The sequence below is a fragment of the Neopsephotus bourkii genome, unplaced genomic scaffold, assembly GCF_033783945.1.
Source record: "Neopsephotus bourkii isolate Nb327-2 ecotype Australia unplaced genomic scaffold, CSIRO-AGI_Nbou_v1 NB_1542, whole genome shotgun sequence".
NCBI lineage: Eukaryota > Metazoa > Chordata > Aves > Psittaciformes > Psittacidae > Neopsephotus > Neopsephotus bourkii.
In genome coordinates this window covers 3,140,093-3,164,628 of record NW_026902018.1, presented here as the reverse complement: position 1 = coordinate 3,164,628, position 24,536 = coordinate 3,140,093, and the positions used below count along the sequence as shown (strand labels likewise).

Below are 24,536 nucleotides of genomic sequence, written 5' to 3'. Positions count from 1 at the left end.
TCCTTTGCCCTTTCCACCTGCTTCCTACTCCGTGCTCTGCTGCTGTCCACTTTTGCCTCAACCTGTTACCTGCCTCTTTTTCAACCCCATCCCCAAGAACCACACAGTTTGAGGCGAGGCTCACAGCCATTTACCTCAGTGCTTCCTGCTCCCGTTGCTCTTGGGGTGTCTCTAAGCGGTTGAATTAACGGCAGATCCTCTGGGGGGGGGGGTTCGCTTACTACCTGTGCTTCGCTTTGCTGTGGAAGCACCATCCTCCTTGTGTTAACCATCCGCGGCCATACCCCGGCTCCCCGGGCAGCAGAACCGGCCCCGGGCCCCCCTGAGGAGGGGTACCCAAGATGGCGGGCGTGGCCTTGGGGGGCGCCCAAGATGGCGGCCTCTAAGATGGCGGGCTGAGGCGGCGGGGTCTGATCCAGGACCCCCGGCCCCGGCCGGCGCAGAGGGAGGCGGGCGGGCCCGTCCGGAGCTGCCCGCCTTCTTCCCCTGCCCGTTCGCCGGGGCGGGGGCCGGGCAGCACCGCCTCTCCGAGGCGGGAGGCTCGTTGCGGCGGCGATGCGGTTCCCCGGCGGGACCCCGCCAGCGCGGTTCTTCCTCGCCCTTTGTGTGTGGAGGCTGGTGCCGCGGCGGGACGCCACAGGTAGCGGGGGCTGAGGGGAGGAGAGCTGCGAGCGCCGGGCGGTGGCCATGACAGCCCTTACCTCAGCCCGGCACGCACCTGAGGGCCGGCCCCGGTGCGGGTTTCTCGGTTTAAAAAGGACTTTTTTTGGTGCATAAAATAACACAATTCCCATTGGAAACAAGCGGGGCGGATGCTGAGGGGGGTGGTGGAAGGGGGGACTGCTGCAGAGCCCTGGGGGGTGCCATTTGGCAGAGGAAGGTAGGAAAAGTATGGGGGGCTGTCAGCAGTTCCTGAGTTTTCCATCAGTTTTCCAACAGTTTTCCATCTCCGTCATCACCAATATTGGTTGGGGTGGCTTTTGTCTCCTTTTCGGAGCCTGAGCTCTTGCAGGGATGCGGCTGCATGGGCAAGTGGTCTCCAGAACATGTGCCAAGCGTGGCCATTGCTGTTGGCTGTATTGATGCGCAAACACCGCTCTCCTTTGGGTCTCTGGGTCAGAAATGCTTGGTTCTTGCTTTCCTGCTGGGTCTTTTGAGCTGTGTCCCTCCTCTTGGCCATGGCTACAGTGAACATCGGTAGTTGCCAAATGGGTATTGGGGATAGTTTGGCAGCAGGGCCCCTAACAAGTGCCTCAGATGGTTGGTATGTGTCACAGAGACCTGGACAGATACCACGTCTTTGTGTAGGTATATATGTATCTCATATATATATACACACACAGGTCTTTGTGTATAATATATAACATATAGATATACAGGTCTTTGCATATATATCATATATATATATATACAGGTCCTTGTGTATAATATATATCATATATACATATGTACAGGTCTTTGTGTATAATATATATCATATGTATACAGGCTTTGCGTGTACTATATATCATATATATGTATACAGGTCTGTATATAATATATATATCATATATATGTAAACAGGTCTGCATATAATATATATATACAGGTCTGTGTGTGTAATATATATCATACATACATATGTACAGGTCTTTGCATATAATATATATATGTATACAGGTTGCATATAATATATATACAGGTCTTTGTGTATAATATATATCATACATACATGTACAAGTCTTTGTGTATAATATATATCATATATATGTATAGAGGTCTTTGCGTATAATATATATCATATATATATGATATTGATGTAGATAGATAGATAGATAGGGGTCTTTGCTGTCAGAAGAGGGCTTTGCCGGCTCCCTACATCCCTAACACTGCCCCTTCCATTTTGCAGGAACAGAGGAAGTGGTCTTCGGGAAGGTTGGAGGAAGCATCCTCCTTTTGTGCCGCAATGTCTCCAAAGAAGCCACCGAGGTGCTGTGGTTCCAAGGGGATCCACGCTCTTTCCCCCCACTCTTCTCCTCAAGGGTCGCCTTCCCCCCGGATGTCCGCTTCTCCCTGGTTGACAACAGCTCTCTGAGCATCACAGAGCTGCGTGCTCAGGATGAAGGCAACTACACCTGCAGGGAGGTGCTGAACAAGACGGACCATGAGCACAGGGTCCAGCTCCTGGTAGCCAGTAAGTTTGTCCTGCATCTTGAATTCCCTCCCCTCAGTCCCGCAGGAGCCCACATTCATTTGCAGTGCTGGAAAAGCAGTGTCAAATAGGGCAAGGTGGCCACATGGAGCAAGACCTGTAGGCAGGCTGGTGCTGCTCTGTTACAGGTTCACTCACAAGCACCAGGATGTGTATCTGTAAGGTCTGTCAAGGACCAGTTGTGTGTGATGCTGAGGATGAAGCGCCATCAGTGAGCTCTTCACTGTGTCTCTTCAGCTCCTTCCTCGTTGGTGATGATGAACTAGTTTTTGGACTGATCTTTCATGTCCTGTGCCTCAGAACATGGCTGACTTGAGCCTTCATCTGTCTTAGGATGGGGGCTGCTGCTCACTGCCTTAAAGACTGTTTGAAATCGGTGTGCTGTGCTGTTCATTTCAGTGAGAGAATGGAGGAACCTCAGCTCAGAAGTTGTCTGTGCCAGGTCTGAGAGTGCAGCCTTCCAAATTTGATGGAAACACCCCATTCCTTAATTTCCTGCTGGGAGCGTGCCAGCCTTTTGGTCCTGTTGTGTGTTTTGGTGCTCTCTCCCACCTCTGTTTCATTCATTCATCCCCTTTGAACCCTTCACAAGCACAGGCTGGAGAGCTCTCAAGTTGCATTGCACACTGCTGGTGCAGGACCATTATCCTCCTTGGGTGCCTCATCTCTTCTGTGGAACAGCCTCATCCAGATTAGGAGGTCCTGTGGCTGGTGCCATTCTTGGACCCTTCCCCAGGTCAAATCAGCTGTGAGCTGGGCTCTGAGCTGCTGGCCTCTGTGCCAGCCGAGTCCATGTTACAGGGCTGAGGAGAGGGAAGGGCTGTTGTCAGTCTGTTTTGGTGACACTCCGTGCTCTCTAACCCCTTCCTTTCGTGCTGGGCTTTCTGTCACTGCCTGCTGTATGTGAGAGGTGTTTTCTGTTTGCATTCAGGGTGCTCCTTCCTCCGTGGTGTTTGTGAAAGTTGTGCCTGTTCTGTAAAGATTCAAGCTCGGAAAGGTCACATTCATTCCTGTGTCAGGGCACTTGCAGGCAAGCTTTGCAGGGTCACAGAGAGCTGGAGTGAGGGACTCAAAGCCCAGATTGCTTCAGAGGATATATATGTGTAGGCACAGCACTGGGGAGGGTGCCAAACCCACATGAGCAAAAGACACCTATGGCATGCCAAGTGTTGATGCTGCGTCTGAGCTTCAATGATTGGCCTGGAATTAATGTGTAAATTCATTTCCAAAGGTGATCTGGGACACTGGTATGTCCTGAAATAGGCAAGAGAGGTGTTTCTGGCAGTGCTTTAGATCAGCAGAAGCAGCATCAGCAAACACTGGAGGTTGAAGCTTCTCAGCTGTCTCATGGGTCGTACTAAACGTTCTCTGTTTGCTCAGCACTGCATTTAAACCCCCCCCCCCAGCAGTAGAGTGAACGTTCTAGCAACACATCAAAGGTGCAGCCCTGCCTTGAGCTGCTGGTCTATGTTTGTTCTGAATGGGAAACTCATGGTGTGAATTGCACACCTCCAAGGGATTCCTTGGTATGGTTGTGTCCAATGTGATACAAGCTGCTGTGGGCATGAGATCCTTTTTGCTGGTGTTTTGTGAGGGTTTTTGGTTGAGGGAGATTGGAGGTTTTTAGGTGTTTATGGTTTGTTAACCCTTTGGGAACAGATCTCTGTTGGCATTTAGGCACTGGAGTTGTACTGGGAGAGCCTGGGAGTCCAGGATGGGAAGCATGTTCCTCCTGTGCTGGGTCTGCCTCTCGAAGTGGGGTGGTTTGTGGTGGTCAAGGCTGACAGGTTGCTGTTGTTATCCACAGCCAGGGTTTGGGGTCAGCTGTGATCCCCCCAGAGCTGAGGCAGAGGAAGTGGTGTCGAGAAATTCCTTGCCAAAGCTGGGTGGTTTCAAAGATTATACGAGCTGGGTGTCTGTAGTTCCTGGAGAGCCAAGCCCCAGGAAGGTACGAGTGGAGCTCACAGGGGTTTTGCCATGATGATGAGTCGTTTCCTTTGCCATTTGGAACTCACTTGAGTAAACACTCCACAAAATAGACCCCAGGCATCCCTCTGACACCTCCTGTGTGGGGCTGAGCTCTCAGTGGTGCCTGCTTGGCTCAGGTAAGCCAGCCACAGGGGCACAGTGTGCTCATGCTGCCTGGATCAGAGTCCAGAATCCCTGTGGCTGTTGAACGGACACGTGTGTCTGTCTGAGCATGGGAGTGTGCCTATGAAACCATCCCATGGGACACACTCAGGAACTGCTGCTGCATCAAGCCCTGCTCTGCCTGAGGGCTTGCTCTTGGGTTTCTATTGGCTTCTGACCTGCTCCTGAGGGCATGTCATGGTTCCTGTATTTAAATAACAAACACAGTCGTTGGGGTGGTGAGGTGGCCCTGGCACAAGGCCAGTGGTGACTTACCCTGCTTCTGTTCTCTGCTGGAGTTTGTCCCCGCTGCTGCAGCATGGTGTGGACACAGTGTGCTGTGCAGGTGAGCAATACCATGTGGCAGTGACAGTGGTGGTGGGCAGGAGCAGAGCACGCTTGCTTTGGCTTCAGTGGCACGTATCTGTGGCCCTGCAAGCTGGAGTCACACTGTGGGGAGAGCATCTTGTACACTAGGAACAGCCTCTGCCTTCAGCATGGACTGGGGAAGTGCTCCAGCTTGGAGCTGGTGGGTTGTCCCTGGGCAAGGGCCCTGGTGCTTTCCTTGTTCCCTTGAGAAATCTTAATGCTTGTCTCAGTGATGGGGACAGGTAGAGCCTTGTCATCAGGTAGTGTGAATCGGTGTCACCTGTTTGTAGCTGTGGCATGAGGACCAAGGGCAGGGTGGAGATTTGGTTCTCCCACTGTGGTTTTAGGTGCTTGTCTTGTGCTTTAGGTGCTCCATTGGATAAAGCTGTGGCAGTCATCTTTTTCCTCCCTGTGCAATAGTCCCTCAAGGCTTGGCTGTGGCTGCTGTGACAGCCCCTGCTTGGTCCCTGTTGGCTGTCATTCAGAGCTGTGCTCTCCTGGGGCTGTGGGACACAGGTCAGGGAGAAGATAAGCAGGGAAACCAGGAAGGTTTTCAAGGGGAATGATGTCAAACACCAGCCCTTGGGGGCGTTCCAGCCCCTGGGACACCAAGAGCTGTGACCTGAAAGTGTCTCTAACCACGTGCTGTCCTTTCTGATAGATCCACCACAGTCAACCCCAAAGTGCTGGGCTCAGACCTCCGCATCGGGGCTGATGCTGCAGCTGGTCTGCAGCTGGCCTGGGGGTTATCCCCACCCCACCCTGCACTGGAGAGAAGAGGGACAGGACCTGGAGAACTCGAGCTGGGTCCTCAGCTCCACGAGCTCCTCGGACACCCATGTGGAAACGCTCAACAGCTCCCACCTCTCCCACCGCAAAGTGTTCAAGTGTGTGGGGAGCCACGTGGTCAGGCAGGAGGAGCCCACGTGCACTGTGGAGATAAGTGAGTTCTCTTGCCCACCTTAATGGCCATTCATGAGCCTGCTGGTGGTGGGGCAGGCACCAACCCTGGTCACCCTCTGCCCTCCAGAGCACTAAAGCAGGGCTCAGGCAAGACAGGCTTGCAGGCACTTGCCCGCTGCAGGGGGTGATGCTAGGAGTAGCAGGGCTGGGCTTGTGCAGAGGTGACTGCCCAAGGCATGGAAGTCGTGCAGCTGAGATCCATCAGTTGTGTTTTGGGTACATCTTCAGGGGCTGAATGGCCCCACATGAAGCTTTTCACCTGTGCAAGCACTGTGAGAAAGTGGGAGGTGGTTTTAATGCCTTGCTCAGCTTGACATTAAGTTTGGTAGGGCTGGGTTTAGGGGAGGAAGGTCATGGATGTCCCCAGAGACCCCCATCAGGCATCTGAGGGATCTGACTAAAGCTGCTTTGGGAAACCTGAGCTGTATTTATCCTCCTTTGTCAGAGCTACACAAGAGCTCTGCTGATCCCACGGAACAATCCTGGCCTTTCTCCTCTCTGCCATCTTCCCACTGGCAGATGTAAATCTGTATATCCCACTGGGGGTACAAAGATGGGTGTCAGAAAAGCAATGCTCAGATTGTCCTTGGGAGGCTGCTGCAGTCCTGTGGGTGAGCTGAATGCCAAACCCTCAGTGCTCAAGCCCAGACTCCTGCCTGACCTCCTCCTGTTAATGATTATGAATCAGTCAGATGCTGATTGCTCCTTCTGTTAAACCCCTCCATTCCCTCCCTGCCTCTTTCCTTGTTCCTCTTGCCTGGGGCTGCTCAGCAATCCCTTCACTGGAATCAGATCCCCCAAAGACCTGCTTTGTGGGTGACAGCGTGACCCTGACGTGCCGAGTGACCGAGAGCACCCCCTCAGCGAGGCTCACGTGGCTGCGGGGCATCGCACAGCCAGGGGCAGAGGCAGAGATCCAGCCCGGAGGCAGGTACCTCATCACCCAGGAGGACAACGTGTCCCGGCTCACCATCCAGAACTGCTCCCAGGCCACCGACGGGAGCTGCTACGTCTGCAAGGCTCAGAACCCCGTGGGGCTGAGGGAGCTCTTCGTCTGCCTCACAGTGAAGGGTGAGTGGGGACTGTGGGGACACAGCTCACTGGGGCTGTTTGCCACTGAGAAAGACTGAGGGAGCTGGGTCTCTATAGTTTGGAGAAGAGGAGATTGAGGGGTGACCTTATTAGTGTATATAAATATATAAAGGGGGAGTGTCACGAGGATGGAGCCAGGCTCTTCTCAGTGGCAAACAATGATAGGGACAAGGGGCAATGGGTACAAACTGGAACACAAGAGGTTCCACTTAAACTTGAGAAGAAACTTCTTCTCAGTGAGGGTGACAGAACACTGGAACAGGCTGCCCAGGGAGGTTGTGGAGTCTCCTTCTCTGGAGACATTCAAAACCCACCTGGACACGTTCCTGTGTAACCTTATCTAGGTGTTCCTGCTCCGGCAGGGGGATTGGACTAGATGATCTTTTGAGCTCCCTTCCAATCTCTAACATACTGTGATACTGTGATACTATGCCTTCCATACATCCTTTGGTGCATGGAGCCGGCCTTTGATGCTTCCCATGCTCTTGTGGCAAGTGTTAATGCAGGGCTGGCTCCCTTCAGCCCAGGGTGAAAAGGACCAATTCCCCTCACCTCAGAGCAGAGAGGTACATCCTTGATGCTTGGGGGGCTTGTGGACTCAGAGGAGCACCTCCAAGAGCCAAGCTGCTCGAGGTGCAGTGGGCAGGGGTTGATTCACTGTCACTAAATGTATGTGGGCACAAAACCAGTGGCTGCACTGGTCACTTCTTTCTAAGTCAGTGAAGCTTGAGTGGCCGAAACCCTCACCCTTTGTGCTGGTGAGACTGTTGCTGGGATGGGAAACGGGAGCTGGGACCTGCTGTGTTACTTGCACTGAATATTCCTCACCCATCCATGTCTCTGACAAGCTGACCTCCTGTGTCTCCTCTCCACAGAGCCAGTGAACATTGTTGGGGTCGTGGGTGCTGTGGTGGTCCTGTCCCTGCTGGCTGTCCTCACTGTCACCGGCGTTGTCCTGTACTACAGTCCCCTGCTGTGCCTCAGAGGTAGGAGCTCTGCTCTGCACAGGGATGGGGTTGATCTGGTTTTATCCCCAACCTGCTTGTCCTTCTTGGTGTGCTGGAGTCAGCCACTGATGGTCACCTCAGCCCTTGGGCCTCACCCTGCTCCTGGTCATAAACCCTTTTGGATGGGTTTGAAACAGCAGCTCTGTTCTTCCCCTCGCCTTCTCCAGGAGCTGGACTGTGGTGGGCCTTCTCCCCTTTCCTTGTGACCCCTCTGATGCTGCTGTTGCATACATGGGCAGGTCACCTTCCTGTCTGAGCCTCCACGTGTGGCTGCCAGGGGCCATCCTGCTCCAGGCAGGATAGACAGGGCTTGTGCAGTAAAACCAGTACTGCCCTGGGCTGGTTTCTAATGCTCTTTTCCCTTGCCTTCTCTCCCATTCAGGTGCTGCTTTCAGGTAAGTGCTGATGTTCCTCAGCCCAGTCCCAAGAGGCCTCACTAGTGATCCACCTCTGAGGCAGGAGCCATTCCCAGAGCAAAGCTGTTCTGACCTGGGAGCTGTGCCTGTGCAAGGGGGTGGTGGGGCTGGCATGGGTGCAGGAGCCAGAGCTTGAGGTGAGAGAGGGGGATGCTTGGCATCAGAGCAGCAGCAGGATCCCAGTCACTTTGGGATTGCACAGGGACAGTGCAGTTGAGGAGTAACCGGTCTGCACCATGTCCTTATCCCCTCAGGAAGGATGCACATGAACAAGTGGCACCTTGGGGTTTGGGTGCACCACATTCCTTCCCCGCTTCCAGCTTGCACTCCTCCTGGCCCTGCTCCTTCCCTTGCCCCTCTTCCCACAGCTCTGGAGCTGTGGCATGGGAAGTCTCTTCTGGGTGCCATCATTTCCCCATCCGTACAGGAGGGAAGACAGCTCCTCTCTGGAGGGGCTGGTGAAGTGTAGTACATGAATGTTTGTGAACTGGTTGGAGGACTTGGGAAGTGAATGGGAAGCAGTGCAGAATGTGCTGATGGTCTGAAAGCAGCTGGTTTTGCCCATGGTTAGTGCAGGATTGGAGGAGTCCATCAACATTGGTCATTTTGGGGTAGAGGCTGGTCAAAGCCCAGGGGGCACAGGCTGTCCTCAGCCTTTTAGCATCTGCGTGCTCTGCTCCTCACAGGAATCAAGACTCAGATGATGTCCTAGTGCTGGTGGACTCAGATGATGACGATGGGAATGGGGAAGAAGACGCCATGAGCAGCTCTGCCAAACAGGAGGTGCTGGCACTGGTCAATGGGAGCAGCATTCCAGCTCCTTATCCCAACTGCCTTATGGAAGGTGAGCCCTGGTGCCTTCTGCAGCCTGTGCCTGCTGGGAGGGAGGAATTCCTGTTCTCTGGCTCCTTGGCTCCTCTGAGATGCTGCTGCTCTGTGCCCTGTGCAGGTGACGATGGCGAGCAGCATGGCAGGGGCTCTGCAGAGGAAATGAGGGGAGAGGAGACACAAGGCTCATAGTTCCATGAAGCAGAAGCACACAGAGCTCCAGCTGGATGCCCAGCGCCAGGCACATCCTTGCTGTGTGGCTGAGCACAGGCTGTCCTCAGCGGGCTGGATCGGTCAGAGCATCCTCACTGCCTTCTCCACTCACCCCTTTCCCAGCCACGTGTCTCCATTTCCCCTTTCACCTTCCTCCTTGCCTCAGGTGCCTTTTGAACAAGGTGGCACCCAGTGCAGAAAGAGCTCACAAGTGGGTGTCTGTAGCCTGCTCCCCTTGATGGACTCAGATACCAGTATGGGGCCGTGGCTTGGTCCCCATGACCAGTGCTGGGGTTGCAGGAGTGCGATGGAGAAAGTCACTGCGGGGCCACAATGGTCCTGGGATGACAGAGGAAACAAGTGGTGCATGGGCAGGACGTGGGTGCTGCTGACTATAGGGGCCTTTATTGGTTTTATTATAAACATTTTTCCCTAATCCTTCTGGAATGCTGCTCCATGTCTAAGTTGGGAGTTAGCTGGCAGTGGTTTTGAGGGGGATGCCTGGCTGTGGTGGGAAGCACAGAAGGAACTCACACAGGGAGGGGATGAGGGGAGCAGGATCCGCATGGAGAGGAGCAGAGGGCTCTGCAGGAGGGGACCAGCAATAATCAGCTGTGTGAAGTGGGGATGATGGAGAAGGGAGGGCACCTGAGGACATCTGAAGGGTAATGGGGGGGATGAAGGGGATCTGATGGAACATGGGGGAATGAAGGGGATGTGATGGCACATGGGGTGGAAAGGGGAGGTGTTCTGGGCACACAGAGAGGAGGTGAAGTGTGCTGAGAGCAGTGAGAGATAGATGGAGGCGGGATGGGGACACCCCTGAGCGCTCCGTGGGGCAGTGGATGGGATCTGTTCATGTGCGGTGCTCTCTGAAGGGGCGATGGAGGCTGGGGCAAGGTCTGAGGGCTGGGGCCCTGCAGTGCAGGGTGGGTTTAGAGGCCTGCAGGTGTCCCCAGGAGCCTCAGTGCAGTCCCTGTGCTTGGAGCCAGGCCCGGAAAACCCCAGGGAGCGGCCGGAGCCTCCGGCTGCCCTTGGCAACGGTGTTGTGCTGCCGCCATCCCAGCTGCCTCCAGTCCTCCGTGCTGGGAAGGCACCAGCAGGGATGGCCTTGGACCTGGAGGAGCATTTGAGCAGGGCTTTCCGGGACAAGCTGCGGCTGCCGTGAGTGAGATCCCCCGGGATGGGCAGAGGTGCATTCCCCCTGCTCCAGGAGCACAGCTCCTGCTGCCTCCCTTGGAAGGAGGGATGTGCAGAGCTGCTGCCCTGCTGTGGGCTATGGGGAGGCAGAGGGGGATGCCCCAGGGTCTAACCAGAGAGCTGAGGCTGTGCCAATGCCCACCCCCTTCCTTGGAACGCTGCTCCAAGTGGGGTGAGGCTGAAGCGGGGAGGGAGGGTGGATGATAACCAGGCAGGCAGGGATAACACCACCACCACCAACTCCTTCATGGAAAAGCAGGCCTGGCTCCCGGTGCTGAGCCCAGGCAGGCAGCGGTGGCCCCTGGGGGTGCTGCTCCCCCCTCCTGGGCACGGTGAGCTCCACACAGCCCATGGCAGGATGGTGCCGGTGCCGGTGCTGGGCAGTGTCGCACCGCAGCCCTCCATGCGCTTGCTGCTGAAGAGACGGGAGGTGGCAGAGGTGGAACAGGCGCTGCAGAGGCAGCGGGAGGTAAGGGCAGACCCCAGCCTCTCCATGTGTCCCCTGCCCGAGTGCTGCACCCCTGGCACAGCACGGGCTGTCCATGGGATGCTGCCACCCCCAGTGTTCCCGCAGGAGTTCCGGCAGAGGATGGAGCGCCTGGAACAGCGCCGGCAGGAGCTGGACCAGAGGGAACAGCGGCTCCGGGATGTTGCCCTCAAGTTCGCTGCCTTCCTCAAGGTGCTGTGCAGGGGTTGGGGCTGGGGTGGCCATGGGGGTCCTGCTGACCCCATCCCCACCCCACAGGCTTCAGCAGCGAGGCAGGAGCGGGTGCAGCAGCGCGCAGCAGAGGCGCAGGCACAGGCAGCAGAGCAGGATGCTAAGGCCGCCCGCCTGCACCAGCAGCTTGCAGGGCTGCGGCAGCACAGGGACCACCTAGCCCAACGCCTCCGGAGCCTCCAGCGCTTCCATGGCTACCTGCAGGATGTGCTGGCCAGGATGGGGCAGGTGAGCGCGTCCCCAGGCTCCTTGTGTGGGGCGCAGCGGCCCCCATACCCCTGCAGGCTCTGAGCCCCCTCTCGCTGCCCAGTTCCAGGATGTCCCGTCCATGCTGGCCCATTTCAAGGCACTGTTGGCCCTGCGGGCAGCCCTGGCGCAGGAGGCAGAAGCGGGGCAGGAGCGGCTGGCACGGGGCTGGGCACGGCTCCGGGGGTACCGTGAGGAGACCCTCAGTGAGCTCCTGTGCATCGCCACCGAGCGGGCCCAGCTCCACGCGTGCCTGGAGGCTGCCCACCGTGAGGTGCTGCAGGGGGTAAGGAGGGACGTGGAGGGGGGCAGCAGAAGGACCCACACCTCATGGTGAGGGGAATGCCCAGTGTGGTGGTGGTGGGAAGCTGGCTTGCATCCACTTGGCTGAGCCAGCGCTCCCCATGCACCCATAAAGCAGCATCAGCTGTGCATGGGGGAGACACAGCCAGGACCCCCGGGTGTCCCTGTCCCATCAGGGGAGGGGTTGCAGGGGATGTGGATGGAAAGGGGGCAAGGGCTCTCTGCTGTTCTGTGCCCAGGAGTCCTGCTGGGCCCATGCCCAAAGCACGGCCACCGAGAAGACCCTGGTGCTGGCGCAGATCAAGCTGGCAGTGCTCAACCTCTTCCACCTCGCTACTGCACCGCTCAAGGTCTGCACAGACGTGGCCCTGGAGGACACCGAGGCGCAGCTGGACACGGTCAGTGCAGCCTCTCCCCTGCGCAGGGGCACACGGGGCTGTCCCTGTCCTCGGATGGCTGTGGCATGAGGCTCCTGTCCGCAGGTGCTGCTCTGCATGCAGGACCTGGCTGCCATCTGCACCGAGCTGCGCCCCAGGCAGCCGGGGCCGTGTCCTGCAGCCACCAGTGTGCATCACAGGGGTGCAGAGGTGCCACCGAGCCACCAGTAACCCCCTGGGACTGCTGCCATGGCCAGCACGGAGCCACAGCACTGGGAATGGGGGTCACTGCCTGACACGTCTGGGACCCCTCCCAAGAGGCAGCAGGGGTGGCAGTGGCACAGACACAGTGGGTTGGCACTGCACTGGGGTAGGGGATGGGACACCCCATGGCAGAGCCTGACCCTCCGGGGTACCCTCCTGCTGCTCATGTTCAGGCATCTCCCATCAAAATATATTCCCCATCCCTGGCAGTGCTCAAGGCCAGGTTGGACACAGGGGCTTGAAGCAAGCTGCTCCAGTGGAAGGGGTCCCTGCCCATGGCAGGGGTTAGAGCTGGGTGAGCTTGAAGGTCCCTTCAACCCAAGCCATTCCATTATAACCCAGCCACATACCCGCAACACTTGATTTAGGACTGCACCTGGTGGTGGCCCAAAGCAGGAATCACCCCATGCACAGTGCTTTTAGCAAGGACAAAGAGGACCCCACATCCTCCAAACCAGCCCCGTATTTAATGCCCCTTTCCCCAGTGTCCAGCCCAGGTGAGGGGGGAGCCACCGGGGCTCAGCCCCCACCCCTACACCCTCTTCCTCATCTTGCCCTTCTTGGTGCCCTGCACCCTGCGCCCGAAGGCCATCTGCCGCAGCTCCTGCACGCGCTGCCGGTTGCGGGCCTTGAGGCGCTTCAGCCCCCCGCTCTGCAGGAACCGCTGCTTGGCCGCTCTCTTGCGCTGCTTCAGGATCTGCTGCTTGTTCTTCAGCTCCGAGCGCACCCGGGCCGGGGCCTGCGTGGGCCCTGCAGGGGGTGGCTTGGGGTGAGGCAATGGGGGGGATGATGGGGGGGCCTTCACCCCTTGCTCCGGGTACTCACCATGTCCACGCCGGTGCTTCCCGCGGAACTGCCCTCGGCTGTGCCCCTCTTCCTCATCTTCATCCCGCTCATCAACCTTGTACTTCTGCTTCCACTTCTCATAGCTGGCCCGGTGCGTTAAGGGGACGTGCAGTGACTCCCCACTGCGGTGTCTGACCAGCCTCCCCCCCACCCCGCCGCGGGTAGGGGATGGCCCCACAGTCGCAGGGCACAATCACAGACAGGATACAGGTTGTTCTTGTAGGAGCTGCTGATGTAGCGCCCGCTCTCCGTCTTCACCTTCTTCTTGTCCTCCTGTCCTGTCTGCCCCACAAAACGCTTCTTCTTACGGTCCCTGTGAGAGAGGAGAGGGCGGTAGAACCCCCCCCCCCAAGCCTTCATCCCACCCTCCATCCCATAGACAGTCCCCACTCACCACTTGAGCAGCTGCTTGCTCTTGTTGAGGTTGTGGTTTTCATCACCCATGAGATCCAGCACTGCTCCGGCCGCCTGCTGCTCGAAGGGGCTGCCCTCGCCACCAACACTCAGCCTGCAAAGGGCGGGCGGTGAGAGCGGCCCCGCTGGGGCAGGGCAGCAGCAGGAGCCCCCCCAGACTCACCCCCTCTCGCTCTCGAAGTCCTTGGGTCTGTAGGGGATGTAGAAGTCCTTGTCCTGCTGTGCCGACTGCTGCAGCTTCTTCCTGGGGCCACCTTCTCCTCCTCGGCCTCGCTTTCTCTTCTGGCCTGAGACGTTGGAGAACACGTCCTGGAAGGGATCAAGGACACTGCAAACCCCTGCATCAGCCCCCAGCACAGCCCAGAGCTCCCACGGGCATCCCCTATCCCTGCCCCATTACCTGGAGGTCTTCCTCCTGGTTGCCTTCTCCTTCTCCCTCCTCAGGGGCAGGGGGGGCCGGGCATAGCCCCTGCCCTTTGAGAGCTGCTGCCCGCTTCTCCTGCTGCCCGCGCTGGTACTTCTCAATGAGGGCATGGTCGTGGCGCCGCTTGGAGCGCATCACGGTGCTGGCCAGCGTGCGGGACGTGGCGTTGATCTCAAAGATGGTCTGATCCCAGAGCGGGAATGGGATGAGCGGCACGGCCCTTCCCTCCCCCCCAGCTCAGACACAGAACGGGTCTCCACTCACCGCCTTGGACTTGTAGCTTTTAATGCTGTCCACAAACTTCAGCCTCTCCAGCTCCGTGTCTTCAAAGCGAGCGCCTGAGGACCACAGTGGGGGAGAGGGGCACAGATCAGCTCCCTGGTGATGGGAATGGGGGTCCCCTCCCTCAGTGTCCCCAAAGCAACTCACTGAAGAGCGGGTGGATGCCAAGCTGGGACACGTCCATGTCTTTCGCCCTCTTGATGGACTCGGGCGAGGGGCCGGGCCGGGACCTCAGGTACTGCTTGTGGGCATTGTCAGCCACACGGCGCAGGCTCCGCAGCTCCAGAGAGGCCTCGTGGTCCGTGAGCAGCAGGCACTCCTCATCGTCCACCAGGCTCTGGGGGACACGGCCCAGGACCCCACCAGCATCTGCAGTGCCAGGAGACACCATGTCAATGCACTGGCATGGCAGCAGTATAGGATTTAATAGAGCAAATAGCCATGGAGAGCTCAGTGGTGTTGAATCAGCATCCCCAACAGGCCTGGGGAAACATATCCCTCCATGAAAGGGATAAAACCAGTGTCCCAGTTTGGTCCTTACCAGCAGGCATCTCCTGGGTACCAGCGAGGACAAGCGGGTGCCCCAGGAAGAGATGGAGGTCAAAGACATAGGGCATCTCATCGGGAGCCACCAGTGAGTAGGCAGTGCCACTCCGGCCAGCTCGGGCCACACGACCTGGGAAGGGATGGAGCAGAGTGGGAAAGCAGAGCTGAAGCCTGATGGAAGCCCAGCAGGGACTTACTGGTGCCATTGGGAGCACATGCATGTGACATTTACTAGGTGGGCATGGGTGGCAAGGGGCTGTGGGTTGTTGGGAAGGGGGAAAAGGGGAGCTCATCCTGGTGCCATAAAGGGAAGGCACCAACCCTGCTCCAAGAGTCGAGGGGGGGAGATCAGGGATGTTTCTGACACTGCTTTGTCCCCTGATGTCACCTCCTGCCCCAGAGATAACCCCATCGAGGCAGGATCAGCAGAGCCAGCCTAACAGGCAACAGGGACAAGGGGTTCAAACTGAAACAGGGGAAGTTTAGATTGGATATAAGGAGGAAATTCCTTCCTGTTAGGGTGCTGAGGCACTGGAATGGGTTGCCCAGGGAGGTTGTGAATGCTCCATCCCTGGCAGTGTTCAAAGCCAGGTTGGACAGAGCCTTGGGTGCCACGGTTTAGTGTGAGGTGTCCCTGCCCATGGCAGGGGTTGGAACTGGATGATCTTAAGGTCCTTTCCAACCCAAACCATTCTGTGATTCTATGGGGACAAGGGACTCGCACCCTCCTTGTCACCACGAGGGACCCCCGGGTTGCAATGCACCCTGCACGGGGCACCAGCACCCACCGACACGATGCAGGAAGAGCTTGGCCTTGGCGGGGAAGCTGTAGTTGATGACATTGTCCAGCATGGGGATGTCGAGCCCGCGGGCGGCCACGTCGGTGACCAGCAGCACCGGGCACTTGCCGTGGGAGAACTTGGCGATGTTGATCTTGCGGGCGGTCTGATCCAGCGAGCTGTAGATGTGCGTGCAGCGGATGCCCTGCGCCGTCAGCAGCTGCGGAGCGGGGAACAGGGGTCACGTCCCACCAGGGAGAGCACCCACAGGCAAGAGACAGGGCTCAGGGTGCCCACCCAGACCCCACATCCAAGGGGTAAGTGGATGCAGCACCTCCATGGTATCACATCATGGGATTTATCCTGCAACCCAGCAAAACAGAGGCAGAGGCTCCAGCGAGGACATGCCCAGGGAGGTTGTGAATGCTCCATCCCTGGCAGTGTTCAAGGCCAGCCTCGACAGAGCCTTGTGTGCCATGGTTTAGTGTGAGGTGTCCCTGCCCATGCCATGGATTGGAACTGGACGATCTTCAGGTCCTTTCCAACCCAAACCATTCTACGGTTCTATGCCCACCAATGCAGACCCCATGTGGGCCTGGGAATGGTCCCAGCCCCCTGCCCTTTAACAGGGGTACAGGCTCTGCACCCCCAAATGCCACTTGCCTCCTTGAGATACTCCGTGTGGTGCTTGGTGGCCACGAAGACGACCGTCTGGTCCTGGGGCTTCACCACCGTGCGGAGCAGATGGAGCAGCACGGCCGGCTTGTCATCCCCGCGCACGTGGAAGAAAGCCAGCTGCAGAGGGGGGGCCACAGCTCAGCCCCATTGCAACCCCACACCACACACTGCCCCTCTGTCCCCTCCTCGCAGGGGCTGGGGGCACAAAGCCCATCTCACCTTGAGCTGCTCGCTCAGCTTGGACTCCACATCCAGCCGGATCAGCATGGGCTCGGTGAGGCCTGCGGGATGCGGTGCCACACGGGGCACGTGTCACACGTGGGATGCGCCACCAGGACCAGCCCCACTGCTCTACTCAGGGACACCCGCTTGCCCCAGCGCTATCCCAGCTCTGTTTTGGCAGCCCTGGCCCCATCCCTGTGCTCTCACCAGCGCGGGCAAACTCCACGAGCAGCTTGGGCAGCGTGGCGGAGAAGAGCACGGTCTGGTGGCAATCGGGGAGCCGGGCGATGATCTCCTGGAGCTGCTCGGCAAAGCCCATCTCGAAGAGCCTGCAGGGAGCAGACCCGGGACATGGCAGCGCCCGTTGGGTCCCCCTGTGCCCAGTTCACCCCACGGTGGGGACCCCACTGCGGACCTGTCGGCCTCGTCGAACACCACGTACTCCACCGTGTGCAGCTTCAGTTTCATCTCCACCGCCACGTGCACCAGGCGCCCAGGAGTGGCAATGATGCTGCAGGGACAGAGCTGGTGACGGGAGCGGGTTTGGGGGGCACAGAGTCCCAAATCCAACCCAATCCAGACTCCGCTGTCCCCCATGGGGAGCCAAAGATGCTCCAAGGGAACACCAGGATGCATCCATCAGGCGTGCTGGCTGTAAGCACCACTGATGTCCCCGGATGGCTCTCGGGGTCACTTCCCCACTGTGTCCCCTCCCCACGGCCCCACTCACATGTCGGGGTTCTCATGCAGGGCAGCGAACTGGTCCTCCATCCTGCGGGAGCGGGGAGAGGCTGGGATACAGCGGGTGGTACGGGGCAGCTCAGCCCCTCGCCAGGCTCCGGGGAGGCTTTAGTGGGGACATGGGGACAACTCACTTGTCTCCTCCCAGGATCAGGGCTGTCTTCAGGCCTGTGAACTTGCCCAGCTGTGGGGTGAGAAATAAAAGTGTTGGGGGGGGGTTAAACCAAACCCCTTCCCCTCGTTGTCCTCATTCACCCCATTCACCCTGTTGTTGTCCCCATTCACCCTGTTGTCGTCCCCATTCACCCTGTTGTCGTCCCCATTCACCCTGTTGTCGTCCCCATTCACCCTGTTGTCATCCCCATTCACCCTGTTGTTGTCCCCATTCACCCCGCTGTTGTCCCCATTCACCCTATTGTTATCCCCATTCACCCCACTCTTATCTCCATTCACCCCGTTGCTGTCGCCATTCACCCTATTGTTATCCCCATTCACCCCATTATTGTCCCCATTCACCCCATTGTTGTCCCCATTCACCCTATCGTTATGCCCATTGACCCCGTTGTTGTCCCCGTTCCCCCGTTTTTGTCCCCATTCACCCTGTTGTTGTCCCCATTCCCCCTGTTGTCCCCATTCACCCTACTGTTATCCCCATTGACCCCGTTGTCCCCATTCATCCCGTTGTTGTCCCCGTTCCCCCCGTTGTTGTCCCCATTCACCCCGTTGTTGTCCCCATTCCCCCTGTTGTCCCCATTCGTTGTTGTCCCCACTCACCCTGTTGTTGACTCCATTCACCCCGCTGTTCTCCCCATTCACCCCACTGACCCCATTCACCCTGCTGTTGTCCCCATTCACCCCATTGTTGACCCCATTCACCCCATTGTTGTCCCCATACCTCTTTGGTGAACTTGAGGGTCTGCAGGGCCAGCTCCCGGGTGGGTGACAGGATGAGGGCGCGCGCCCCGGCCTGGCTGGGTGCCTTGAGGCGCTCGAACATGGGGATGAGGAAGCACGCCGTCTTCCCGCTGCCCGTCCGCGCCATCGCCACCACGTCCCGGCCGCGCAGGATGGCGGGGATGCTCTGCGGGACACGGCTCCGTCACCGTCCCCATCCCCGTCCCCATCCCCATCCCCATCCCATGGTGGGGACCCACCGCACTCACCTTCCTCTGGATGGGGGTGGGCACCTTGTAGCCCTTCTTCATGATGCCCTTGAAGACGGGGTAGCTGAGGCCTGCGGGGATGGGGATGGGTGAAGGGGCGCAGGTGAGGGTTGGTCCCCACTTGGGTACCGCTGCCCCCGGCCCCGCACGCACCCATTGACTGGAAGCCACCGGATTTCTTCTTCTTCTGGTTCTGGGCCCGCACCAGGGCCCGTGTGTCCGGCACGGCATCAGCATCGGCATCAGCATCATCCTCCTCCTTGGTGCTGGGGAAGGCGGGCAGCGGAGACACAGGGACCTGGGCATGGGGGGGACATGGCTGCAGCTCTGCATTGCCAGCATGGAGGGCACAGACACTGGTACTGGGGACATTGATACTGGGACAGCAATACTGGGGATACTGGCATTGGGACAGCAGGGTGGGAGGCATCAGTATTAGGAATGGTTACTTACACTGGTAATGGGGATATCAGTTCTGGGACACTGGGACTGGGACACCAGTATGGGGGCTATCAGTACTGGGACACTGGTACTGGGACACCAGTACAAGAGACAGCAATACTGGGACACCAGTAGGGGGATATCAGTACTGGGACACTGATACTGGGGATACTGGCACTGGGTCAGCAGCATGGGAGACATCAGTAGTGGGAATGGTTACTTACACTGATAATGGGGATATCAGTACTGAGACACCAGTCCGGGGGCCATCAGTACTGGGACATTGGTACTGGGACACCAGTACGGAGCATATCAGTACTGGGATACCAGTACAAGGGACACTGGCACTGGGACACTGGCACTGGGATACCAGTACGGGGGATATCAGTACTGGGATACCAGTACAAGGGACACTGGCACTGGGACACCAGTACGGGGGATATCAGTACTGGGATACCAGTACAAGGGAAACTGGCACTGAGACACCTGTATGGGGGACATCAGTACTGGGACATCGGTACTGGGACACCAGCACAGGGCACACTGGTACTGGGGACCCCGGTACCAGGCCCGGCAGCACGCGGTGGCCGCGGAACACGTGCACCGGAAACACGTGGCGCGGTACCGCCGGCGCGGGGGACGCGGGAACGCGCGCGCCGTGGCCCCCCCCTCCCTTTCCCGTTTCCCCCTCCCCCTCCCCGGTACCGGCGCTTCCCGGGTCTGTCGGCGGGCACGCGCAGGCGCCATGTTGGTAACGGCGGCGGAAGCGGAACTAACCCCACGCACGGCCCCGTTCCGCTCCGCCCCGCCCCTTCCGGCGGAGAGGAACGGTGCCATGCGTGCAGCGGCTGCCCCCCGCCGCCGCCGTCCTCGGGCATCCTTCGTGGACGAGTCCTTGTTCGGGACCCCTGCGGGCGCTCGTCCCCCTCCGCCCGCATTCCCCCCTCCATGGGCCGATGCTCCAGGTACCGGCTCCAGGCCGAGCGGGCAGCGCAGGTGAGCGGGGCCCCGGGGGCTGCGGGTGTCGCTCTATAGGAACGGTTGTACCGGTACCGGATCTCTCCGAGCCGGCTCGTGGGTGATGTGTGTTCGTTGTGGACATAGGCCTTATAATGCCATGGAGTGCCCGCCCGCTGCCGTTCTTCCGTCATTCGGGTGCATAAGGGTGGTGTGAATTGGAAGAGTGGTCTCCCGGTGCTCTTATGGAATTCCGTTAGTTAAGGACATCGGGATGTGTGTTTGGGTACAGAGGCACAGCCTGGTTTGGGTTGGAAGGGACCTTAAAGCTCCTCCAGCTCCAAGTCCCTGCCGCCTTCCACTGGAGCAGCTTGCTCCAAGCCTGTGTCCAACCTGGCCTTGAGCACTGCCAGGGATGGGGCAGCCACAGCTTCTCTGGGCACCCTGTGCCAGCGCCTCAGCACCCTCACAGGGAAGAGCTTCTGCCTTATCTCCAACCTGAACTTGCCCTGTTTCACTTTGAACCCATCACCCCTTGTCCTGTTGCTGCAGTCCCTGATGAGCTCTTGCCAGATTAAGTGCATATCCTTGTGTGGGCTGATTTACAACCCTGAGAGGCTCCTGGAGCTGTTTCTTTCACAGCCATTTACCTATGTGTAAGGCTCATCAACAGGAGGAACCTGCACTGGTTTGAGAGGAGACACCTGGTCCTGGTGTTGCAGCTCTGTGTCTTCTATACACAGTAAAACCCTAGCTCAGGAATTCCTATAACCTCGCCTGAGTTTCTATATTCAGATCCAGGGGTGGGCGAGTGGCTCTCAGGAGGGTCCTGGGTGACCCTGATGCTTCCCCGTGTGCAGTGCCCGGTCCTGGTGCATGGTTCCTGTGTCCCGCAGGCTGCGAGGCCACACTCCATCCTTCTGCGATGAGTCCCTGTTCGGCCCTACCCACGCCGCTCCTCGCATGACCAAGGAGGATGTAGCCAAGCTCCAGCCACTGCTCTGGAGCCCCCCGCCTGCCCCCCGCGCCCAGCCTGGCCTCTCCCGCTGCTGCAGGGGCTCCCCGGTAAGCGCTGCCCCTCCACCGGCCGCAGCGGGCTCGGGGGTGTCGCGACAGGACACATCCTGTGTGTGGAAGCGTCCCGAGAGCGAGCCTCGCTCCACAGGCAGAGCACGACCCCAGTCTCTGGGCTGGCCCAGCACCCCCTTGGATGGGCCCTGCCGGGCTTTGGACAACCCCAAGCCAGGAAGGTGTAAAAACGGGGGTCCCTCAACAGCCCCCACAACCCCTTGGGTGCTGGGTCGGTCACAGCGTGTGTCCGGACCTCCTTTGGCCAGGAGCAGCACGGCAGAGGGTACCTGCAAGGCCAGGCCTCCCTGGAAGTGAAGCCACACATCCCTGTGGATGCCTACCCAAGACCTCCTGATGGGCAAGTCCATAGGGACCCTGCACCTTTCCATGGCTGGACGTGAAGGATGGGGCTGCTCTGTGCTGGGAGCTGTGCATGCCCACAGTGCCAAGCAGGCAGTGACCTCCCTGTGCAGGGCACACTCCTGCAGCACCGGAGCGGGACAGCCTTGGTGGTGACAGCAGCTTCCATCGACTGCCCGGTGGCCATCAGAGGTGCGGTACTGGATCAGGTTCCTTCTGACTGGGAAGTCCAGCTGGGAAGCTGGAGCAGGAGGAGACAGGACTGCCTGCAGCGTGGAGGCCAGAAGGACCAGGCACAGGTACTGCTATAACAGCGGAGCGTGGTGGGGACGGGCAGGGACAGAGCTAAGGGCAGGTGAGGGTCCTGATGGCACCTCCACTGGCCAGCTCCAGGAGAGGCGTCCTTCATCCTCCCTCATGCGTACAGCCACAGCATCGCTCATGCTCAACAGGCCTGCAGGAGATCTCTAGTCCAACCTGCTCAAGCAGGTGACTGGGCTTGGGCTGCTCTCCTGTCAGTGAGGTGTGGGAAACCTCAAGAACAGAGGGGCAGGCACAACCTCCGACCCTACTTGATTGTCCTTGGGGTGAAAAGTCTCCCTTGATATCCAGGCAGAGCCTTTCTTGATCCGATTTGTGTCTGTTCTCATTCTGCTCTGCACAGAGCTTGCTCAGTCCTCATGGTCACCTCCTCTTCACAGGTAGAGGCTGCTCTGGAGCCCCCCAGAACCATCCCTGCTCCAGGCTGAACGAGCCCCAATCCCTCAGCCCCTGTGCACAGGATGTGCTCCAGCCCTGGCCAACCTGGGGGCTCTCTGCTGGCCTTTTACCAACGCTTTAATGGTCTCCTCTGGCAAGGAAGGAGAAGGTGAGGACTGGCATCACCCTGCGTCCTGCTGCTGGTGGGATGCCCCGGGACTGGGTGGAGAAGGATCTTCCACAGGGATTTCAGCAGCTTCTGGTGATGAGGACGTGCTGAGTGAACGCGTGATCCTGCGGGGTGTACTGAGGGTCTCAAGGTGCTCTCACAGCAACACCACGCTCATCACCAAATAAATGGTTCAAGGCAAATCTGCTGCACCTTGTGTTTGGACCACGGGCTGCTGCTGTGTGATCTGCACACAGGCAGTGTGTCCAGAGGCTGGCTGAGCAGAGCAGCTCCTCCGTGTCCATTCCTGAGGTGGGGAAGTGCAGCTCGGTCTGAGGGAATGCAGGTAGGGAGGCACATAAAGGACATGGGCTGGGTGACCTGGGGGCTGCTCCCCTGGGCAGGGAGGATGAAGGGAAATCACTGGGAACTTGGTAACTCCCACACAAAGGGAACCCTTCCCTCAAGTTCACCCAAGGACAAACCCAGCCAGGGTAAGGGCATCACTCTGCCCCCAGGAATGCCTTTATTGCCACCTTGAGCAGCAGCAGGACTGGGGTTAGACCCACCTGAGCACACAAAGGGCACTGGAGCTCAGCCAGCCAGGGACCTGTGTTTCTGGTCCAGCTTGTTGGCAAGAAGGGTTATTCTTGCTCTTGAAAGGCAAGCGAGCTCAAGGTGAAACAGTGAGTCTTGGCATGCCACTGCTCTAGTGTCCTCCCAGCCAGCCCTGGCAGGCTCTGCCTTAGTGCAAGTGCTGTCCAGATGGGTAAAGACTGCAGGGACACGAAGGCAACTGGAGCATCAGGGGATGCTGATGGGGCTGAGGCTGTTCAGCTTCGTGTGGGTGCCAGCACGGTGCCAAACAAGCCTGCAGGTGTCTCAAGTGGGCTGGGAGAGAAACCGAAGTGTGATTTGGACACTAGGTGGAGACAAGAGGGTTAAGGATTGACACAAGAGCCAGAGCCCTGTTCCCTATCAGTGTGTGGATGAATGGGATCCACTGAGGGGAGTCAGGAGCAATCTGGGCTAACTGCCCCAAAATGTGAGCCGTGGATAACGTCTCACTCCTTACACCACAAGGACCGTATTGCTTACAGCATAAATGGGTTGTATGGATTTTGTCCTGTGGTTCTCACTCACATTTGACTCTACTGCTGCCCTGTCCTCTTGTTCTACCGGAGCTGTGATCCATCACATGAGCCAAAGCTGCTCGGTTACTGCTTTGTGCTGCCAACACCAAGCGTTCATTAATGAGGCTGGGGTTGGAACTAGGTGATCTGAAGGTGCTTTCCAACCCTATCTATTCTGTGATCCTGTGATTCAGATTCACCCTGCCCATTGCCACTGATGCTCAGTTACAGATGGGGTTCTGCCTGCTGCTGCTCTTAGTTCTCATTCCCCATCTGCTCAGCACCCTCTGCACCACTGACTCAACCCTGGCTCCTTGCCTTGTGTCTCAGCAAAGCACCACTCATTCTGAGGGCTGCTTAGCTTCCCAGTCCAGCTGTGCCCAGCCCTGGTGCCGCACTCAGCTGTAACGGATGGCTTTATGTGTGGTCAGTGTTACCTGTGCGCTCTCAGCCTGCACCGGCTCCCGTGTCTCTCAGCACCTACCTCACCTGATCCACAGCAGCCTCACTGCTCTGTGTCCGGAGGACCACGCAGCCTCTCCATGCTGTGAGGAAACTGCTTGCTCGGTGGCTGCAGTTGTGATGGTGGAGGGTTGCTTTCCACTGAAGCCAGTACTGTAATGAACAGCATGTGCAGCCTGCAGGAGCCAGGTAATTGTCCTTATGGTGGCCAGCGGCCTGACATGAGAGCATGGCGGCCGGTTCCTCCTCCTCTGTGGGCCCGGCGCCGCGCCGCACCGTTGCTAGGCGACCGCTCCTCGGGGTCCTCAGCGTAGCCAATGGCAGCCAGCGCCCCTGTCCCCGAGAGCCCGCCTCTTCCTCCCACCGCCGCACCCTGGAGCCAATCAGCATCCTCGCTTGGCCGGACTGACAGCTCCGCTACCCAATGACGAGGCCAAGCGCGCGTGTGATGGGGAGGCGGGAATAATTCAGCGCCTCTCGACGGGGCCCAGGGCCGGCGGTGGGCGGAGCGAAGCGTGCGCGGAGTGTGGATTGGCTGGAGGGAGAGACCCGCGCTGCCCGCCGCCAATGAGAGGCGGAGGGGCGGGGCCGCGCGCACCGGGCGCTGAGGAGAGGTGTCGCAGCGGGCGCCGGTTCGGCGGGGCCGGGTTGCGGTGTACTGGGGTTCGGGGCCGTGCCTGAGGTCCGGCGGCGGGAGGCGCTGCCCGGGGTGGGCTCCGCAGGGAGAGGGGGAAAAGGACGGGATGGAGCCGGTTTGCGCGGGCCGGAGGCGGCGGGGCCTCGGGGAGGGCTGAGGAGGGGAGCGCGGCCCCCACAGCGCGGTGCCAGCCCC

At 58.7% G+C, this 24,536-nt stretch overlaps 4 protein-coding genes across 4 annotated transcripts; 3 read left to right on the top strand and 1 right to left on the bottom strand.

Annotated features, from left to right (window-relative positions):
* The first annotated feature begins 540 nt into the window (after positions 1 to 540).
* On the top strand, positions 541 to 9,327 carry VSIG10 (V-set and immunoglobulin domain containing 10). Its single transcript, XM_061370566.1, has 8 exons — positions 541 to 640; positions 1,889 to 2,173; positions 5,352 to 5,633; positions 6,425 to 6,724; positions 7,621 to 7,731; positions 8,135 to 8,147; positions 8,855 to 9,012; positions 9,118 to 9,327. The coding sequence occupies exons 1-8, from the start codon at positions 556 to 558 to the stop codon at positions 9,186 to 9,188; spliced, it is 1,305 nt and encodes a 434-aa protein (XP_061226550.1). The 5' UTR covers positions 541 to 555; the 3' UTR covers positions 9,189 to 9,327.
* Positions 9,328 to 10,092: 765 nt separating this feature from the next.
* On the top strand, positions 10,093 to 12,338 carry CFAP73 (cilia and flagella associated protein 73). Its single transcript, XM_061370920.1, has 7 exons — positions 10,093 to 10,373; positions 10,794 to 10,878; positions 10,984 to 11,088; positions 11,155 to 11,355; positions 11,438 to 11,659; positions 11,916 to 12,074; positions 12,159 to 12,338. The coding sequence occupies exons 1-7, from the start codon at positions 10,093 to 10,095 to the stop codon at positions 12,282 to 12,284; spliced, it is 1,179 nt and encodes a 392-aa protein (XP_061226904.1). The 3' UTR covers positions 12,285 to 12,338.
* Positions 12,339 to 12,804: 466 nt separating this feature from the next.
* Positions 12,805 to 19,619, bottom strand: DDX54 (DEAD-box helicase 54). Its single transcript, XM_061370564.1, has 19 exons — positions 19,559 to 19,619; positions 18,566 to 18,710; positions 18,413 to 18,483; positions 18,145 to 18,330; positions 17,384 to 17,433; positions 17,239 to 17,280; positions 16,924 to 17,019; positions 16,716 to 16,837; positions 16,506 to 16,567; positions 16,272 to 16,403; positions 15,618 to 15,828; positions 14,825 to 14,959; positions 14,431 to 14,652; positions 14,266 to 14,339; positions 13,978 to 14,184; positions 13,741 to 13,886; positions 13,558 to 13,671; positions 13,372 to 13,476; positions 12,805 to 13,246 (listed from the first exon to the last, which is right to left on the bottom strand). Exons 1-19 carry the CDS (start codon positions 19,598 to 19,600, stop codon positions 12,850 to 12,852), a joined length of 2,559 nt encoding a protein of 852 aa, XP_061226548.1. The 5' UTR covers positions 19,601 to 19,619; the 3' UTR covers positions 12,805 to 12,849.
* Positions 19,620 to 19,688: 69 nt separating this feature from the next.
* RITA1 (RBPJ interacting and tubulin associated 1) lies at positions 19,689 to 22,312 on the top strand. Its single transcript, XM_061370919.1, has 3 exons — positions 19,689 to 19,849; positions 20,707 to 21,540; positions 21,943 to 22,312. Exons 1-2 carry the CDS (start codon positions 19,689 to 19,691, stop codon positions 21,194 to 21,196), a joined length of 651 nt encoding a protein of 216 aa, XP_061226903.1. The 3' UTR covers positions 21,197 to 21,540; positions 21,943 to 22,312.
* Positions 22,313 to 24,536: the final 2,224 nt, after the last annotated feature.

Bases quoted from the DNA above. Each gene is read 5' to 3' on its own strand.
- VSIG10 (XM_061370566.1), top strand. From the start codon at position 556: ATGCGGTTCCCCGGCGGGACCCCGCCAGCGCGGTTCTTCCTCGCCCTT. The intron at 641-1,888 runs GTAGCGGGGGCT...TCCATTTTGCAG, and splicing joins GCCGCGGCGGGACGCCACAG to GAACAGAGGAAGTGGTCTTC. The intron at 2,174-5,351 runs GTAAGTTTGTCC...CCTTTCTGATAG, and splicing joins GGTCCAGCTCCTGGTAGCCA to ATCCACCACAGTCAACCCCA.
- CFAP73 (XM_061370920.1), top strand. From the start codon at position 10,093: ATGGAGGCTGGGGCAAGGTCTGAGGGCTGGGGCCCTGCAGTGCAGGGT. The intron at 10,374-10,793 runs GTGAGTGAGATC...GGTGCTGGGCAG, and splicing joins CGGGACAAGCTGCGGCTGCC to TGTCGCACCGCAGCCCTCCA. The intron at 11,356-11,437 runs GTGAGCGCGTCC...CTCGCTGCCCAG, and splicing joins TGCTGGCCAGGATGGGGCAG to TTCCAGGATGTCCCGTCCAT.
- DDX54 (XM_061370564.1), bottom strand. From the start codon at position 19,600: ATGGCGCCTGCGCGTGCCCGCCGACAGACCCGGGAAGCGCCG. The intron at 16,404-16,505 runs GTGAGATGGGCT...CCCCCTCTGCAG, and splicing joins AGCTGAGCGAGCAGCTCAAG to CTGGCTTTCTTCCACGTGCG. The intron at 14,653-14,824 runs GTAAGGACCAAA...CTGGCACTGCAG, and splicing joins TACCCAGGAGATGCCTGCTG to ATGCTGGTGGGGTCCTGGGC.
- RITA1 (XM_061370919.1), top strand. From the start codon at position 19,689: ATGCGTGCAGCGGCTGCCCCCCGCCGCCGCCGTCCTCGGGCATCCTTC. The intron at 19,850-20,706 runs GTGAGCGGGGCC...TGTGTCCCGCAG, and splicing joins AGGCCGAGCGGGCAGCGCAG to GCTGCGAGGCCACACTCCAT.